The sequence below is a fragment of the Ptychodera flava genome, chromosome 21 (genome assembly GCF_041260155.1).
Source record: "Ptychodera flava strain L36383 chromosome 21, AS_Pfla_20210202, whole genome shotgun sequence".
Classification (NCBI taxonomy): domain Eukaryota; kingdom Metazoa; phylum Hemichordata; class Enteropneusta; family Ptychoderidae; genus Ptychodera; species Ptychodera flava.
In genome coordinates this window covers 1,041,778-1,061,272 of record NC_091948.1, presented here as the reverse complement: position 1 = coordinate 1,061,272, position 19,495 = coordinate 1,041,778, and the positions used below count along the sequence as shown (strand labels likewise).

The window sequence follows — 19,495 nt, the reverse complement described above, 5'->3', positions numbered from 1 at the left end:
TACCTTTTGTTCTCCTGTGAAATTGTAATCGTTACAACATAAATATGTTGCTAGATTTATAGCTCAAGTCCGAACGGGGGTTTAAAGTAGTGAAGCGAAATACCTCAATATTTGATCTTTCCTCAATGAAATTTGCAGCCATTCTAAAAATCTGGGGGTAACAGTCAAAAGCTGGTACTAGAAAAATGAATTAATAATAACAGTATTTACTGACACTTGAAATTCAAAATGAATTTTCGGTTTTCACAAAAATAAGCAGGTGAAAACTTGAGTCAAAAATGTACAGAAAACGTGTGAGCATAATCCAATCGTAAACTTATCACAGAAAGAGTTCATCATAAATTGTCCATAATCACTTCTCCGAAAGGCATGCCATCCAAAACATGATGAGTAGCATGCGAAAACCACGGACAGCTTCTAGACAAACCCCGATAAAAGCTTTAAACTTCTTGTGAATCTACAATAGGCCTATATCTTTAGCCGCGGACCCTCGAGAATTGTCAAGGGTCTATAGCTTAAGCAGCAAGTGATGATGTTCATAACTCTGAATTTCGGAGGTGGACTGTCGCAGTCACATCATTGGAACATGATTACCACCTTGGCTTGTGCTATTTATTTACTGGACGCTATAAAATGTTCGTTAGCAATACATATTGAGAGAACTTAAACTGAAATTGAGAGAACTTAAAGTGAAATTGAGAGAACTTAAACTGAAAAACATATCAATATTAAACCTTTATACAATTAAGTTACTAAACGTATTAATAAAGTAAAAATCACGGCAAAGTAAAGTTAAGGAGATGTGAGATACCTTTTCTGTCATTTGAAATTGATAATGAAAGAAAGTATACCCGTAAGATATTGAGTCCCGGATTGACTGAAAAACTGAAACGAACTACGCAGTCTGATTCTTGGCTCTGATTTTTAAGAATTCTATTTTTGGTAAAGCTACGATGACTTTGTCAAATAATTACCTGTTTCTGTTGAAGATGCCCTGTAATGACATGGCTTGAGTCATCCATGATACCAGACGACAAAGAACAAACGCTGTATCTAGATGACAGCATATCTTCCTCTATACCTGACGAGTTGTAATCGATGCCACCTGGGCTGAAACTGTCTTGTAATCTTGCAATTGCTGAGTTACTTCTGTCAGGATTTGTGACAGACTTATCTGTTTCAAACGACGGTGAATAGTGGTAATAAGTATTAGGTATTCAAAGATATTTTCATTGACGCGTATTGAAGACATAGGAGACTTTTCTTGTATGCTCAAGACTTTAGCAAACTTCGAAAATAAAACAGATCAGAATGTACGACGATCAAAACACAAAGGTAATGATCAGATTGTTTGTACCTAACCATGCATAGATGTTTACTTTGCTTACTTTTGACAGGAGTTGCATCCGATTTCCTTATAGGCACGGGTATCATTGACGTAGCGTTTCTCGATGAGGATGATGGCTTTGGTCTTCCAAAATCATTTCCTTTACTCAGAAAAGATGACGTAGACTTGCTCATTTTCTCGCTCTTCCATTGAGGTCCTGCATAGATATGGTCAAATGCAATCATAGATCTTTGTCACATTCACATATGATTATAGACGATTCCAGTAAACGTACTTTCAAATTGAAGTGATGAAGAATTTGAATGCGACAAAATTTTCATCTCTCCAGTTTTAGATACATTCACATCACTGCATGTTAGTGCTACTCGTTAAGACATCCTAAACTATTGACTTGGAAACACATTTTTACACTTCTCTCAGAGTAAACCCTGGCTGCAATCATGAACACGTAAGCTACCACAGAAGAGAAGGGCAATGTTTGATGAGGATCTGGGAAGACAAGATAAGCGAGATGTATGGTCTCTAGAGGGCAGCATACTTGACAGAAACGTTTATTTATATCTCATTCTTTCCATGAGGGTGAAGAAATTATCAAAGAGGCAAGCTTTCATTGAAAACCCCTTTTCATTTCCTATTACAGCACATGTCAAAATACATTTAGAGATTTATTGACAAATTTTGTTGTTAAACGGTCCGTCTGAGCAATTGAGGAATGAGGGCAGTATTTTGCTGCTGTTGTTTGGAGAAGGATCGTCATAATTACATGTGAATGAAACAGTGAAAGTTGTTCGTTTTAAACAAAGAAGGGTAAAGGCGTTCAATTTTTGTTCAAACTTTCATATGAAAGTCTATAAAAACTATTAGAATCGCCACCTCCCTGTGTTGACTGTTGACGGAGAGTTTTCTTTCACGTAACATTACATACCTGCTTCAGATTGATTTGGCATTTCCGAGATAGCCCTAAATGAAGAACTTGAGTTCTTGCTTTCAACACGCCCAGGACTAGTTTGGCCTGGAAATCTAAATGAGATCACAAACGACATTAGGAATCGGGCATTCTTTCAAATTTGTAAATTTCTTTTTTCTCTTTTGTTGTTTTCCACAAAATATGGCAGAAAATATTTGGATTAAGTGCATGAGATGAAAAAACAAACAATATGTGACTTTCAAGATTACTTGTAATTGGGAAGTTACAATTGACGCTCAATAATCCTTTGGAAAATGTAAAAAGTTAACTTGTAGTTTCCTGTTATCTTTGATCACTTTGTGCCGATTTTAATAGCCATGCTATTCTGTTCATCTAAGGCTCAAATTTGGTTTCTGCATTTTGTAACTTTTTAATAAATTAGGTTAAAATTTTGTACTCCTCCGGCTGCCGATAAAGTCGCTTCTTGTTTTTATCTTCAGAATTTCTCATTGCTATTCACTGTATCTTCCATGAAGAATTATCTGGCTCAAATGGCTTTGTGTTGTATTTAACATTGGTTAAGACAGTTACATAGGTAAAATCATCTGATCAAAATTATAACTTGAGTACATGTAATTCACAACTCGTATCGAACTCTGTCTTTAATTTACGGACATGTTTTACTACGTAACATAAAATAGTTAATATTCATGACAGACCTGTAAATATTAACATTTAAACGTTTCCCTCTCACCTTGATTCATCAATATGAACGCTTAAAATAGAACCATTTTGGTTTTCCATATTGCCAGCAAGCATCGAGTCCGGAGAGTTACAGATGGAAGCCGAACTTATATCTGTACACTCACTCTTCAAACTATGATAGCCCTGAGTTTCACTCTGGTTTGATTCAGAGGTATCTAGAACTGTCAAACGGAAAGTGAAAATAAGCTGCCATATAATTACGATGATATATTGCCGTTGAGATTCCAAATTAATGTAACAATCGTATACTAGAATCGTTCCGATGCATATTTGATATCTCAGACGCACCAGTAGGGATGGACAGACGTGTAAACACCGACATGTACATGCACTGACTCACACCTGACAACCACACGGGGCACACACAAGCACTTGACAGTGCTGTGAAGTATTTATAACTACTTTGACTCTGTAGGTAGCTTGTGAATGAGACTAAACTGACGTCAGCACTCTTACCAAATCAATATACTAAATACAAGGTACATTTATTCTTGAATAAAATCGGATTGTAGTGATATAATTTGATATATTGGTGGAGACGGGTGTCTCGGGACAAAGCAGAGTATGTCATGGAGGGACTGTGTAATATCATATTTTGTGGCCTGTGTAACCTTAAACGTGCTCACAGTTTTTCAAAAACTATTTTCGTTAAGTTGTTTGCTTCAATCTGCCTTTGTTACAAGTAATTCAATCCATGTAACGTAAAAAGCATTGTAAAATCTTGTTTAAATTAGGGAAAGAACTTACAGCCTCTTTTCGCCGTCAGTGGAGCTCTTTCAAGGTAGCCATGTCGTCCCTGTAATATCAATAGAATAGGTCAGGCAAGTGGTTCACGAACGTCTTTGAATCTGAAAGCATGGGAATGGCTCACAAGTAAAAATTGAGTCATGCACATTACGTGCTCAAACAAAACGTAGCACTTAAGAAAAATGAAGCCCCATCTAAACTATTGATTCGGCAGTTCGGTTAGAAAGGAAACTCTGTATACACCAATTAAAAAGAGACAATTAAACTGAAGATAAAGACTTTAAGAAAAACTTTGATTTATGGACAGCCACGCAGGTGCATCTTCACAACGTATGCTTTTCACGTTGACAGGAAAATCCATACAGCACCTCGGAGTGATTTCTTTGAATTTGATCATGACATCAATGCAATATCGTGCTATCTTAGACATATGGTCTCTAAGTAATTTTGATGAAATTATGTGTTTGAACATTTTACACCATAAACAATCGAAACTTTCTCCGGTCATGATCATGAACAGACAAAAAAAAATTCTGCCTTGTCTTTGGGTCATGGAACAGTTTAAATCTCCAACAGGATGTCATTTGCATATAACAGAAGCTGAATTGTAACACTTTACAACAATGGAAAACATTGAATATGTACGTGTGAAGTTTACATGGTTATTTAATGTTCTAATTAGAGCTTAATGTTTACAGTGTAGATTATTAGGGAGTCACGTTACCCAAGAAGATATCAATGCTTTGCTTCAAAGTAGCCGTTTAAAATTAGCGATTAAGTAGTAGCAATGGACGCGATCTGTTATTTTTTATCCAAAGAGTTTCACGGTCAGACTTCAGATTGCAGCAGAAATTCAATATCTATCGATAACTATAAGCTTAGCTTACTTCTGCGATACTCTTTTTGTGAGAAGGTGTGTGTGCTGGCAACGCTTTCCAAGCTGAGAAAATAAATCTGGCAGCTTTCAATCGTGGATGGAATCGATTGGTGTTACAGTCAGCGGGAGGTACCACTCTGTTGAAAGATTTTTCACCCTTGCTTTCGCTGACAAAGGAAGACATTTGGCAGACGCCCAATTCATTTGACCATAGTGTGCACACGTAACTATTGTTGCACCACTGTCACCTGTATCGCTTTCAAACAAATAGAACTCAAACCATTTACCTGAGCTTATCAATATTCTCGTTCTAACCAGGCTCCCCTTCTCACTTTGTGTATAAAGCGACTGTTTGACTTCTTCCAAGAACAAACTGCAGATGACTACGTTGATTTCAAAGCAGGGATAATATTCCTAACATTAATGAGAGTATTTCCATAATGGCTTTTAACTTTCCCTCGGGTGTATAGCCAGCATCAATTGCCAGTCGCTGAACAGGTGATCCAATTCACCTGGACTTTTCCACTTTTTAAGGGGTGATAGCGAATGCATTCCACTTTTCAAGGGGTGGGAGCGAATGCATTTGTCTCAAAATGTGATGAAATGCAAAGTTTTAACAAAGATATGTAAGATCAAATAATCTAAAGGGTTAGTTTTGGAAGAATATGAAGCGGTTTACACCAACGGGAAATTGGCAGATAACAAGAACTTTAAGAGCTTACTCCTATAGTATAGAGTGGAATAGTCCGCCCCCCATTGGTTTCTCTCCAAACAAGTGGCAATGCGAGGCACAAACAAGGGTAAGGTAGGTTCAAAGGTTTACAAGAGACTGCAGTATTTTCTTCTGACGCCTGAACTAAGCACTGAACATCACAAGTGTAGCACAACATGTTACATGTGTATATATAACACCGATGTACTAATCAAAGATAATTGTGTCTAACTATTGAAAATTATCTACTAAGGATTTAGTACGAGTGAGTTTTACACTAAAATTCATAGAGAAGTTGCAATCCCCCCTGACATTGCTGTATTAACAATTATTTCCATATCATCACACTCTAAGACCCGCCCACATTAAGTGAGAACGCGTGTACATCATTAATTTTATTTTGTTTCATTGATGGCGTGTTCAAACAAAATATCAAATATTAAAATTTAAGTGTTTCTACTGTTAAGTGTCGAGTATACCATGCACCACTTATTGGTCTGGATTAATACAGAATGGATTTGCGGATTCACAAATGTTCGTACTCACCACTTTGACATATTTCACAATTACACCTGCCACACGCCAGCCACTTCCCTAGAGGTGAGAAAAAGTTATAATTTCATCATAATAATATTTGCATTACAAAGTTACTCAGTATTATTTCAATTGACATTAAGGGCGCTCGACGGTCGTGGAGCTCGTCATAAACGTAATTCAAATTCCCCAATACGCTAAAACACATCAAGTGGCTCTGACTCATATATATTTCATAAACGTTGTGAAAGCAAACCCTTTGAACAACAGTACAAGGAGATGTGAAAGAGACGGACCATTGTTGAAAGATGAAAGATTTTCGCATAAATGACAACTTAAGGGAATTTAGAATGAGAAATAGCCGTCATAATTGGTTTGTGCTTCCGAGCTGAGATCGCTCATGCAAACCTATTATGGCATTGACTGCACTTTAAATTGAATTGTGAAACATACCTTTCCTTTGTGAAACCCCTTTCCAGTCTTGAGTCGACTCTCTGTTGAACGTAGAAAGAGAGAAAAAATGTCAAAAAATCCAAACCAAAATGAATTAAGTCTCTAAATCTGATCCATCAGCATTTCACCCGCCAACAAATTAAATTACAATCACTGCCATCTCACAAATGTGCTCCGTAAGTTTCTAACGTTTAATGTAGATTGCCATCAACATCTTTCTATGACATTTTTTCTGAAAATAACCGGAATTCTTGTCCACGCTGTGCTACCAACGTAAATGGAAATGTGTTTGGGGTTACAGCAGGCGTCTGTTACCAAAGATTAGAGTTTAAATGACGAGTTACAGTTATATTACAGTTATTTGAAGGTGTTATGTTTCAAGAAAGAATGAGAACTATGTGCTTTTAGTCGAAACATATTCTTAATGCTTAAATGGAAGAGCTTTGGTCAACTTATCCACAATATCCAAACAATGTCAATTTTGTTATTTTACGTGGACGAAAGCTGTGGCTTTATTCTTCTGTAAAACATGTTTATGTTTATATTTCTTGCTTTATTTATTTGTTTTGCCTTACCAGCTCAACGCAATGCGGACAACATACAGCACAATGCCACTACTGTTGACCGATGGTTTCTAGTCCGGACCCAAATCAAATCAACACATTGGTCATTGATGACAAGTTGAACATGAGGCATCTGGACAAAGGTTATTGCATTTTACAAACACAGACATTTAAATACGGGAAATAACACCAAAAGTTATAGCTTATATTACAGTTGCTTAGATTTAAAGAATGTGGTTGATTAGCGTTAAGACGTGATGTTCGAAAAGAACCTCAGACCACTCGTAGTCGTCTGAAAAAGAATATAACAGGGCTAGATAGATAACCCGACCATGGAAGTTGGAGTGCATGGTACTATCTTGCCTGATTGATCCACAAAGCAAACAAGAACGAAGGAAATTCGGACCAAAGCTGAAGTAAATGGGTGTGATCTCACTTACTAACTTTCTCCGTGTTCGGAGGGTGGACTTTTATGATGAGATGAGTTGATGGACAACATCACATAACGTAATGGACAAAAAACGAACACAACACACGTTATTTCAACATAAAAATGTGCACAATGACTTATAAAAAACCCTGGATATTTCCAGGTGTTCTTGATTCAAGTATCAGCTACAGTGTCACGTTATAGTTCAGCCGGTAGATGCTGGCGAATGAATTTCCGCCTACACACTAATTCAGTTGTCCACAAGAACAGCACGCGCACACACATGGCTCCATCGACAACCGTAATCATGGGTATTTAAACATTCCCAGAGAACAGATATTACAAAATGAAGTCGATACATGGAAATAAAAGAAAAGAAAAAAAACTAAAAAATATACAGAAATAAGTACTTACGTATGTATTCAAACATAGAGACATATTTGAGGGACAATGGAAACATTGAAATGTATTTGATGCTTTAAACGTATTACGATTGCATCTGTAACTCATCTCTTCACACGATAGTCTTTAGTTCATGTTAATGTTACGAAAAGAGAAAATTATACATTGAATCTTGATCAATTCTTATTGATTACCAATATTTATCTATTCACTAAGACAGTATTGTTAATTGCAAATGTTAAAGCAGTAACATGCGTCAATCATTGTTGTTTGCATTCGAATGAAGTAAACAATCTGTAAACGTGCCATCTTTGTTGATAATAATTATTGATCTTCTGTGAGGAATGATTTCACCGAGATTTGTATAAACACTTGACAAAAGTTTTGTCAACGGAACAGTCTATTACCAATCGTTACTCATTTCTCATTCGTGCCAATCCAATCCCACCTTTTCCTGCGCTATCTATACATAAACTTCCATACCTTTTCCAAGCCGATGACGCCTTTTCTTCGCCTCAGCCAACTGCCTTCCATCGGTTTCTGTCAACTTGTTAGACTTTCTATGGCGACGTGCCCTCTGCAATGTGAGATACAGCTCTATTAATGTCAGATGCGACACTCCTCCATCATATACAAAAGTTTCGCCTCTTTCACAAAGGGTGTCAAATATGGAAGTGCGAAATGTTTAGAAGATAGGCGTATATTTAAAAACATTCTGCATGAGCGTAAATTGCGACACAATGTCATTAAAAACTTTATGCTTACATCACTTCGACTAGACTCCTCTTCAACGACCGTCTCAAGACGTTCTACGGGGAGAAAAGACCGTGGGATGTTAAACGACCAGTAGTACATGTGAGATGGGTGTATCACACAAACGCTGGTCTTTTCTATGCATCGGGAACAGCACTGCGCATAGATAGGTGTCGCAACTGGCCAGAGATAGCAGTTTTCAAGATCTGTTTCAAAATGACGTATTGGACTTATCACATGAACCTGTGGAATCATAAACCCCACATGTCTATAAGTACTCGACTGGAGCTCACTGCGGTAGTGTCCAGTCTCGGACAACATTGTCGTCGCCATAATTCCTACTCTCGGATTACATCTTCGACCTTCCTCGCTCTTTCCGATGATCTTGAGTTACGTCATTTCGTCTCTGTGACAATCGCGTTGCCTAGTTACACGTTAAAGAGATTAAATCTTTTACTGTGTGGATTGGTGACCGACTGAAACGAAGACGGCAAAATATTTTGTCAGTAGTTTGTTTTCTTTGCCGTTTCTTGCACAGAAAAGTTTCCTTTTCTTTCTTTGTTACCTGCGTTGCAGAAAAAAACAATCCCTTTGTCGTTTATCTTTTGTCCCCTACACGTTATTGTCTGTGCGTCAGAAGACATAACAGTGGTATCATCTAACTCTTGTCGATGTTCATGGCGCAGCAGTACTCAAAATATGCAAAAATATCTTTGAAAAAGACACTCGGTCGTTATGTCGTTCAAAACCTTGCACGCCGTTTGACTATGAAGGGGTGTTCTTTGAATTTGATGATTAATTTTCCTTCTAAAATTTTGCATGGGAGATATTTGTAGTGCAACAATAAGGATACCTGAAAAAAAATCGCATAATTGTTGTTTTGGGGAAGATAGTAACAAAATAATCTCCTCAGCACAGTTCCTTTTAAAAACTGCGCATCCATTCTTCATTATCGCCACAAGATATGTGCTCATATTTGTTAACCAACATGTGCATATGTTCCAATTCAAAGAGTAAAGGAAATTTTGAAACCATCTTGTTAGCTTTGGATATGTATAGTCTTAAAGAAAAACTAACTGTAAACACGGCCATTCATGGAGTCGTTCGATGAATTTTACTTTTTAAGGTCAAAGTGCTTGCGAGTGAATTTGTTTCACTTATTTCACAATGCGTAAGTGAATATTCAGAAAAGTCCATTGACAAAATGAACAATCGATAGAATGGTTTTCTTGTCAAGAGATACACATACTTTATATACGAGGAAGTAAGTTCCAATAGATTCTCAATGTCTCTTTAGGAATGTTCGCAGCTGTTTTTAAAAGACCAGACGAAATTAGACTAACGATTACAAAATATTGTATCCAGACGAAACACAATAACGGCGCTGAAACATGATCTTTTATAAAGACTTTCATACCGGAAAGCCTTCTAGAAGTAACATGATTCAATTATTGTCATGTTTGTCAAGAACTTACAATTTCCGACAATGAGACATGTTGTGATTGGAAGTCATTGAGAATGTAAGTAAGGTTAACCTCCCGCCCCCGGGCGTTGTTTCAGATCTTTTCTGTCAAAATGGTTATTACTTCCAGAGATATGCTAAGATGTGATATTATCAATGAGAATATTAAAACAATTATGGTAGTTTTTCAGGAGACAGGAAATGTGACGAAAATAAAACTAACAGGAGACACGTAAGAAGGAACAGAGAAACTGTTGAACAGTTGTAGCTTTGATTTTGGCTAGAATGAACGGCTTGGATATTGTTTTGGAACCAAGACGACTCCTGCGGCAGTCACCCATGCTATAATTTTGGAACGCCTCGCCTGGCCTCCAGATAAAAACTTCAAAAGCCTATCCAACGTTGATGGCGGTGCTGACACTGTAACACCAAACGGTCCGCAAACATTCTTTCTATCACAGTCCCTCGAGGGTACTGTGATCTATTTAACACTTTCCCAAAGCAATAAAAGTTTTCGATAGAATAAAGCTAATGATTATAAAAACTTAAATGGATTAATTTTATTATGACAGGCGTTTATCACATTAAAAGCAGCATTTGAAATGCAATGTAAGACAATTTTATTATGATTTCATCTGATTCGATCTAAAGGCTGCGTGTATCACCGTTACAATCGCATTGCAAGAATTAATTGTGTTTAAACTTGAAAGTTAAAAAACTGTTATCAGAAGGAAATCTAGTTAGATTTACAGCCTTCATTCAGAGTTATCCAAACTTTAATGGCTGGCATTTGAACTCCGCATACAGTTGTTTGTTCTTCGGCTACCACTTGGTCACTTGTTTGCAGATTTAGTTTGACGAGGTTGCTACAAAAGCAAGGCAAACCATAGACCCTAAACCAGCATGGTCGTACCGGCCGACGCTTGTCGAGGCTAACCTGTCGCATAGAAGCCGCTGCACCTTTCCCGTTGCTTATTGACACAAAACATAGTTTCCAAATAGCTACCGACTGCATTGCGGGAGTAGGTCAGAGACGTTGTGGCATCTGCTGCCAATATAACAATGAACAATTGACAATAGAGGAAATAATGAGGGCCATGCACCTTTATATGCAAATTAACTGCCCAATCAGAGGGGATTATACACTTCACTGATAATTGAGGGTTTTACAGTTATACATGTACGCTTGAGTGACCCCTGACAGTCGAACCTGATCTAATGTGTGGTCAGAGGGACGTACAATATCTTTTACCAGAATGAAATTATACTTCTGTTATAAAACAATGCCAATCTAAGAGTGTCCGACTAAACGCTTATTTCTTGCCATTTTATCTTTTGACGAAATATTAATTATTCATCATAATTAAACTGATCGTACAACTTTTTAACTACCAGGCTTTCTGTCGCTGGTGATAACTTCTCGCTCTGACAACAGTTATCATTTATGGTACATTGTAGAAACAAACTTCTCTTTTTCAAGATGCACTCGTGTAATTATCGATTGACCCAACAAGACGCTGAAGTAATCATACAATACTGAGTATCGCCGAAGCATCCTCGAAATGTATTGATTTTTTTATTGGTATTGACGGACTACAAGCCCTTCTTGCATTCCTGCATCCTATGGATAGTTAGTCTCTCTCTCTCTCTCTCTCTCTCTCTCTCTCTCTCTCTCTCTCTCTCTCTCTCTCTCTCTCTCTCTCTCTCTCTCAGGTCACGTTTTCCGTAACATGACGTACCGTATTTAAAAACCATAAGCTAAACCTTTTTACGCGATTTCAGAAATCAGGCATGCTCTTGTCAAATTTTGCTTTCTGTTGATTTTTCACACCCAACAAAAATAAATAAGATAACCTCACATTGGTATACCAAATGTGAGCTAAAATTACCAAAAAATGTCCCTGACCAATCCTTCCCAGGCTATTTCCCGAGGGTAAGTTAACAGAATATCACTTTAATGTCTTAATCTGAGGACATGCGTTCTGACAATGTTGTCAATAAAATTAGCAAAGTACTTGTTTTGAAGGTGCCAAACATTTTGAATATGAAATTACAAACAACTCTGAGACTTTTACAGCTGGTTGGTTGCTAAAATCTTCACCTGGGAACGTCAGTTAGCAGATGAAGAGAAACTGTCCCCCTTGCTTCGATATGCTTTTCTAAAACAGAATGTAAATTATTAGGGAAAGTGAAGCTTTGCTCAGCTACTCTCCCTATACGAAAACTCACCGCTGGCCCCTTCCCTTACAAAACATTTCCGATTCCCTCTCTTCATAAACAACAATATCGTAATCCATAAAATGCTATCAAAGCAAATGAATAAACATTCCCCACTCACTGGTGATAAAAATTGACCCCCCCCCGCCCGTTGACACGAAAAACAATGTTAGCCCCCTCAGAAGCCGACTGTTAATATGTTCTTGTAAACACTGCTGTTGCTGTTGCTGTTTCCATTTTAATAGTTGTATTTTCCGCACAGTAAATAGTTCCGAAAAGAGTCAAGTTACAAATTATTTGGTAAATGCTGGACTTCCACACCATGAAAGCTGTGACCTCCAGTCATCAGTAAACATATTTTAAAGTGTACCTCAAGCATATCTTTCCTTAGAAGTAAGCGAACAATGAGGGCCTGGGAGACCTGCAATGAAGTGACAGAGTGTTTACTTTTCATCATGGCGATGGCGCTTTCTTGAAAGGTGACTGAGATGATAATTAAACGCCGAGCATGGAGTCAACATATAGATACTTGTTTATTAGTGTCCCATCTGACAACATGACTGTATTTCCATAACTGTCATGAGTCAATAAAGGAACTCGAAAACACACAGAGAGACAGAAATAATATCATATGTGTAATGAAATATTCATTCACATAAACACACATACACCTACCTACCTACCTACATTCCTATCTACCTACTACCTATACATACATACACGCACGCACGCACACACAGACACACAGACATACATACATACATACATACATACATACATACATACATACATACATACATACATACATACATACATACATACATACATACATACATACATACATGCAGGCGTCTGTCGCTTTCAAAAGAATCCAATAAGCAACGTTACATTGTTCATAATATTGATCCATTTTTGCAGCATGTACAGGAATGTCGCATCATCATAAAGGAACGCTAAAGGCACCGACATTTTGAAATCGTTGGGTATTTTTAGATACTTGCTATTATCAAACGCTAATTGAATATGCAAATAAATAATGTAACATGTTACCGGTAGCAAACATACAGCTGCTCTGCGATGAAATATTCATTTAAGAATTAATCACGAAAACGACCGACAGTTATTCTATCAACATTTCTAAGAATTAGCGCCTAATTACTTTAACTTCGTAAAAACATGAACGTATCAAAACGTATTGTATGATGGTACACGTGATAATTTCACTGCAATCATTGCATAATTGGCATTTCATGTACACTGTTTTTGGAGTTATCCTATTAAATTCAAGAAATGAAGTATAATACACACTAATTATGAAATATTCCCATGACGATGCCAGCCATGTCAACTGTGAAAAAACAAGTTATTGATCGATATCTCCGTGCTGGTTTTAATTTATCTAACAGCAGTGACTCGATCACCTGAGCTTTCATCATATCGACAATGACATACATATATATACAGACAGACAGACAGACAGACAGATAGATAGACAGACATATACATAGATACAGACAGACTGACCGACCGTCCGACCGACCGACCGACTTCTTGACGGGTAGTTAGTTATACAGTCTGTTGAGAACAGATATTCGGTAAGTCAGACAGGCAGACAGACAGGCAGGTAGGGAGACAAGCAGACTGACTGGCCTGACACACGGGCAGACAGACAGACCGCCAGACAATTACTCAGACACAGACAGACAGACACATAGCTGCATAGACTTTAACTTTGGTACGGTTGTGCCGGTCAACCGTCGCCATACAAGCTTTTTGAACCTGGGCTACTTCAAAACAACACGGCACTTTTAAACGTACTTGACTAGAGTTCACAGTTTGTAGACCTTGGTGCATGATATCAGGACCCAGTGTATGACAAATCAAACATGTTGACATGAATTCTTTTCATGCTTTTGGAGGCCAAGTACCTGTAGAGGCCAATAAATAATATCGCATGACATATGGTTTACGGGTCAGTGCCAAAGAATTCCTAAGCTGACAAAAACAACCACAGGCACTACATGTCAAATCATACTAGTGTTTGGTGGATTTTAACGGAGACAAATTTTCATTCATTTCACGTCCACCTGCAAAATTGCCTGCATGCGAACAATAAAGTACTTCGTATTTTCCAGAGAGTATCCGACAGCTGAAAAAGAAACCCGCATCGGTATCTGATCTAAAATACACAATGAACACATTTTCCATCATCATTTCGCTAATTATAGAGGTACAATGTCTTTGAAATATCACAGAAATCGACAAAGTGAAAATTTAATTTGCGTAAATACGGGCTACCTGATATCCATATTTCAGCCTACCTGCTCAAGTATTCGAAATGCAATTTTCTGTCACTAATGCTACAAATTTTAAAGTTACGTCACATGCCTGCGGTCACGTGACCGTAATTTCTCTAACAAAATACGTCAGATTGTTGTAATTTTGTCATATGGCTAATTACCTAGGAAAACATGCTTTTTTGAAACACAAAACATATACTATATAATTCCACAGAACTGAAACAGTCTGTTTCTAGAGTCTATGATAACTGAACTCATACTCAGAATCTCTTTTCCAGAGCAGAGAGCAACCGTTTCTAATCATGTCAATTTTTCCGACTGTCAGCCATGTCAAGAAAAACAGCTCAAATTCCGTTCGGTAGAAATGCGATCATTTCATAACCCAACGGAAAATGTCATGATCCATCTATCACGTGTTATTTACTCATTTGAGCGGCAACGTCTATTGAGATCACAGCTGACTTGTGAAGTTTTCATCAAGATTGTTGCCATGTACAAGTGTGTATCGTCAAGGACACGAAGTCAAGGGTCAGTGATAATCTGTGCTCTTTGACTCGACTGCCGAGTGATGGCTCAGTGAAACAGTGCCTTGGAAACCATATTTATACGGCAATAACATCAGAAATATGTAATTAAATCAAATGTGATTTACAGTTTAGGCGTTTTCAAGGAAGCCTGTGGGAAAGCACTGAAAGGGGCGATAATTGTTTTACAGTCGAGTGAAGACGGAGAATCGGTTTTTACAGCGACTGAGGAAAATATACGTGTTAAATTAGCTATTTCCATGCTCTGGCAGTATCGTCTATAAAATCAAAATCTACAACGCGGTCATATGATTGCTTGTTGTTTCTAGATCTGAGCATGGAGACCGATTTCCCGTCTAGCTGGGTAATCGGTAGGCGAGTAGTGCTTCGAGAAATCTGGGTTCAATTACAGCTGCTGACATACTGTGAGTTCGTGTCCCTAGTTCACCTTTGAGTACAGGATGCAGTTCGTGACGAGTTCAACAGACACGCCGTATAGCGTTCGTTCAGGTATACATCCAATACGCATGCACACATCCATCTTGTATTCTCAATAGGATCAGGCAATAAAGACGCCACACTGAAGTGAAATCGATAATTCTTGACAAGGAGGCCTTCTTCACAATATCGACTTCTCCCACTCAAAATGTGCAAATTATATGTACAAAGCGCTATGCGTTTTAATAATTCAAGGAGAGGGCGTTTTTGCCTGTAAATATACATCAAAGTAGTTGAATGGAGATACTAATTCAATGTCTGGCGGCGATGGTGGATACTATTGCCATGCAGTTCAGCGAACCTATTCCATGTCACAAGACGCAGACTTGCTGTGAGTACGTAAACGCTCGGATGTAGGCCAGCATACATTTCAAACTACATAAGTTGTAAGCTATATGCCTTTCACAGTATTGGGTATCTTGTCAGCTAGTATATAACATTTGTATAGTTAAGCATAGATACATATGTATTTAGATACATGGATACATAGATAGATACAACATACATAGATCCATACATAGATACATACATAGATACATACATACATACATACATACATTTTGATATCGAAAATTCACTGTATTGAAGGCAATCACGTGAAATGGACACAACTAGCCATTCATCGATTAGGCTAATCAGTAAAGATTCTTGTAAATCAAGCAGAATGTATGCACAGTCAATAGCACGCAGGAAATTGAATGACTTCGTTTACATAAATAATCATGAAGACAGAAATACATTAACCTAAAGCTAAGTCGTTTCAAACAATGGCTTTATCAATGACTTTCCTTTGTGTGACGTTGAGTTTATTAATTTACAGCTGAATAGTTAGTCTCTGGGGAATTGAAACTCCATCTATAAAGCACGGTTTGTCATCATTGACTGTCGGGCGATCGATGGCCATAGTTGAGGTAAAGCGCATCGTAGGTGGCAAGCCATGCGTGCCCTTCTCTAAACGAAAGGGACATGGGAAAATACAACTATTTACCCTCGAATTTCGACTGTGGTTTCACCCTGCATTATCTTATAAAATTTCAAAACATTTGGCCGGACGTTGAACCATCCACCAAGTTCAAAGTATATCTCTTCAGAAGAAAGGTCATGCATGGATAAGAATAAGGTTATGTTGTTTGACGATTGAGCCAGCGACTAACATTCATCTCGGCATCCTTTCTCTCTGATGTATACCTGTGGCACGTGACTGTAATTACGTAATGCCTGCAACCATAGGCAATGTAAGGGGAGCTTCAGCTCTCAGCCTGTGATTGCCTTTCTCTCAGTGTTAATGAGGTCTATTTACAAAGGGCTTTCGTAAACTGGAATCATGCACCTTTCAGATCTACAGCAACGCGCCATTTCAGTCGTTGACGCCTGCGTCAAGTTTGCGCAACTGTAGAGGTTGCACGGACTTCAAAATTAACTTGAAAATGGCCCCATAATGCTTGCTTCATATGAAATCAGATTACCAAAGGTTAACTGGCAGAGTAATATATCGTATCGATCGGAATGCCTTTTATGAGATTCTTGAATATGAACGTGGTGTAATAATAATAGCAGCAACTTACGAGGCATTTTGTCGTAAGGGGCGACTTCACCATTCGGTGTCGACTGTCTTTCTCGTTCCACCTCCATGAGAGCTTTCTCCAACTCGGCCATAGCATCCAGTTGGTCTCTGGTCGTCGATATGTCCGTCATTGTAAGATTCATCAACTAAATAATGCGATAATAATCTTTCTCTTCAAAACACACGGTAACTCCAATGTTTCCGCTGTATCCTGTGAAACCCCCAGACGTTACTCAACATAAGCTTACAGATCACACATCGTGCAGTGCAATTATTCTGTAGAATGCAAAGTATTCTTGACGTAGAGGACGCCTATTGCTGCTCTGTTTTCCTTTGCACACTTCAATCATTATTCCATATGAAAGTGTTCACGTTGGAAATTAGTTTCTTGACGTCACACCACTAATGCATAGACAGAGATGATGAGGTCCTTAATGGAAGTGTGAAAATCCGTGTCTTTGTTATTAAGACTGTTGTCCTCGCTTTGACATGCGGCTAAGCCTCCGCATTTTCGTGATGGTTGTATATCCCCAGCGATTACTAGATCTCTATTCCATCCCGCCTGTGTCTTAACTGTAGGATTACCGGCGAATTTTCCTTCTAGATCTGGCAACGCGAATTGACACCAACTACGAACCTTTCAGTGTTGCCCTTCGATGGTAAAGATTGTCCACGCACATTCCAACCATAGGTTGTCGACAGCAACGTCAATACTTCACTAGCTGTAAGGTGTGGTATGTTGTTCACGATCGCCTCAAACGTATCAAACGTACACTCAAGTTGGCACTCGCTATAAAAATGATAATGTAGTTGACTTACAAGACGCAGTCGCCGAAGACAATCTCCCCACATAAATCATACGAGAACTGCTTGTCCGCGTCATTTATCACTATGTTGAGGGTTTCCCAAGACTGGACCACAACAAATTCAAGCGTAGGGGGTGGAAGGTACCCGTAGGGAGGGACAGTTTAGATAATAAAAAATATATCACAGTACACATACACGCAAGATCAGCCTGATTAGCACCTCATAACGTGTGCAGTGACCTGTATGGCAAAATAACGTGGACCTTGCTTGCCAGCAACTCTGCGTAAACCCAGTAGCTGGTCCGTTAATGAAGTCAATTATTAGTGAATCAAGCAATTGCTGATTTGCGAACTTACATCGATGTCATTGACGAAGTAAGCTCATTATATAATAGACAAATACATATCCTTGAATAGTTATTTTGGGGTAATACATTGACATATGATGCAGTACTTATCAGCCAGGACGTAATACTTAAATCAGTGTTGTGTCAACATGTGCCGTCATCCGATTTTACTGTTACGGCACACGGAATAACTGAAGTGTGTTATGTCAATTTTATCTCATAAAGCTGAAGGGTAAACTTCCTCAGTGTAATTTCAATCGTCATGGTCTCAACAGTTTGCTCCTTATATTTTGTTCATTTCCGTCGGCCGAGTGGAAATTTGCAATCTGTTGTTTAACTTAAAGTCGAATGATTCGAGTCCCACTATAGCATATGTTCTCAGCCCTGTGTTGTGCCTGATATAAGAGGATTAGCGAGATGTGTCAGGTTTTCGCCGGCTTTCCTTAGCAATCATGGTAAAGAACCTGCTGTCGGATTAAACTGGTAAAAACACGCATCTTTGAAATCCCCTTTCAAAGTTTCATTGTCCTTTCATTGTCCACTCGACACGGAAATAGATGTAGGTGTGTCAATTCAATTGGCGGTGATACAGGAAACGCAATATCAAAAGTAAAGTCTTTTACAACATATTCCCTAATAGCAAAACAAGTAGACTTAACGTGTTGAAAGTCAAAGAGTCATTATCCACCAGGAGAAAAAAAAACACACATGGAGGCACAGTGCCTCCATCTACTGTGGCTAGAGGGACTTTGATAGAACAGTCTACGATCAGCTATTCTGTGACTCATCTTATCACCCCTCTTCCTTGAAATAAATGTTGGGAAAGACTTCCTTAAGACCTTTCCCGACCTCCCACGTCTTTAGGGACTGGTCAGTTTCTTCGGCCTAGGGGGCGGTAGATTCATGGGGGGTCACCCTATTTTTGACTTTGGTGATAGGGGGGTCACCATGTTTTTGAAATGCCCAATAAGGGGGTTCAGTGTGTTTTTGAATTTCGGCACGGGCTCATACTTGCCTAAAATGCATCGTACCAGCCACAAATTTCATCATTCAGTTGCATTTTTCGGCGCTCCCTTCGGGCGCGTAACTTTAATGATAATAATAAGACATATTTTTTAGAGCCCCCTCCAAGTGCGAAACTTTAATATATCAGACATATATATGTCAGAAATATCTGTATGTTTAAAATTTTTCAGCGCGCCCTTCGGGCGCTTTACTTTAAGATATCAAACATAAAGGTCTTTGCTGCTTACCTCCCCGTTTCGACGTCTGGTATGCACAAATTG

General features: G+C 38.4%; 1 protein-coding gene across 11 annotated transcripts in view; it reads right to left on the bottom strand.

The window, feature by feature from the left end:
- Positions 1 to 17,928, bottom strand: part of LOC139121058 (myosin heavy chain, cardiac muscle isoform-like) — a 50,115-nt gene extending 32,187 nt beyond the window's left edge. For 2 of the 11 annotated variants that reach the window (XM_070685661.1, XM_070685665.1), the window contains exons 1-11: positions 17,058 to 17,361; positions 8,504 to 8,547; positions 8,222 to 8,315; positions 7,347 to 7,373; positions 6,344 to 6,384; positions 5,903 to 5,950; positions 3,768 to 3,816; positions 3,010 to 3,181; positions 2,274 to 2,368; positions 1,389 to 1,544; positions 975 to 1,174 (exon numbers count right to left, since the gene is read on the bottom strand). In XM_070685661.1, the coding sequence (XP_070541762.1) occupies positions 975 to 1,174; positions 1,389 to 1,544; positions 2,274 to 2,368; positions 3,010 to 3,181; positions 3,768 to 3,816; positions 5,903 to 5,950; positions 6,344 to 6,384; positions 7,347 to 7,373; positions 8,222 to 8,315; positions 8,504 to 8,547; positions 17,058 to 17,199 (1,068 nt within the window). In that variant the 5' untranslated portion in view covers positions 17,200 to 17,361. Of the gene's footprint in view, positions 1 to 974; positions 1,175 to 1,388; positions 1,545 to 2,273; positions 2,369 to 3,009; positions 3,182 to 3,767; positions 3,817 to 4,931; positions 5,134 to 5,902; positions 5,951 to 6,343; positions 6,385 to 7,346; positions 7,374 to 8,221; positions 8,316 to 8,503; positions 8,548 to 17,057 lie in introns of those variants that run through there. The other 9 variants (XM_070685662.1, XM_070685664.1, XM_070685663.1 and 6 more) reach the window with 7 other exon arrangements.
- Positions 17,929 to 19,495: the final 1,567 nt, after the last annotated feature.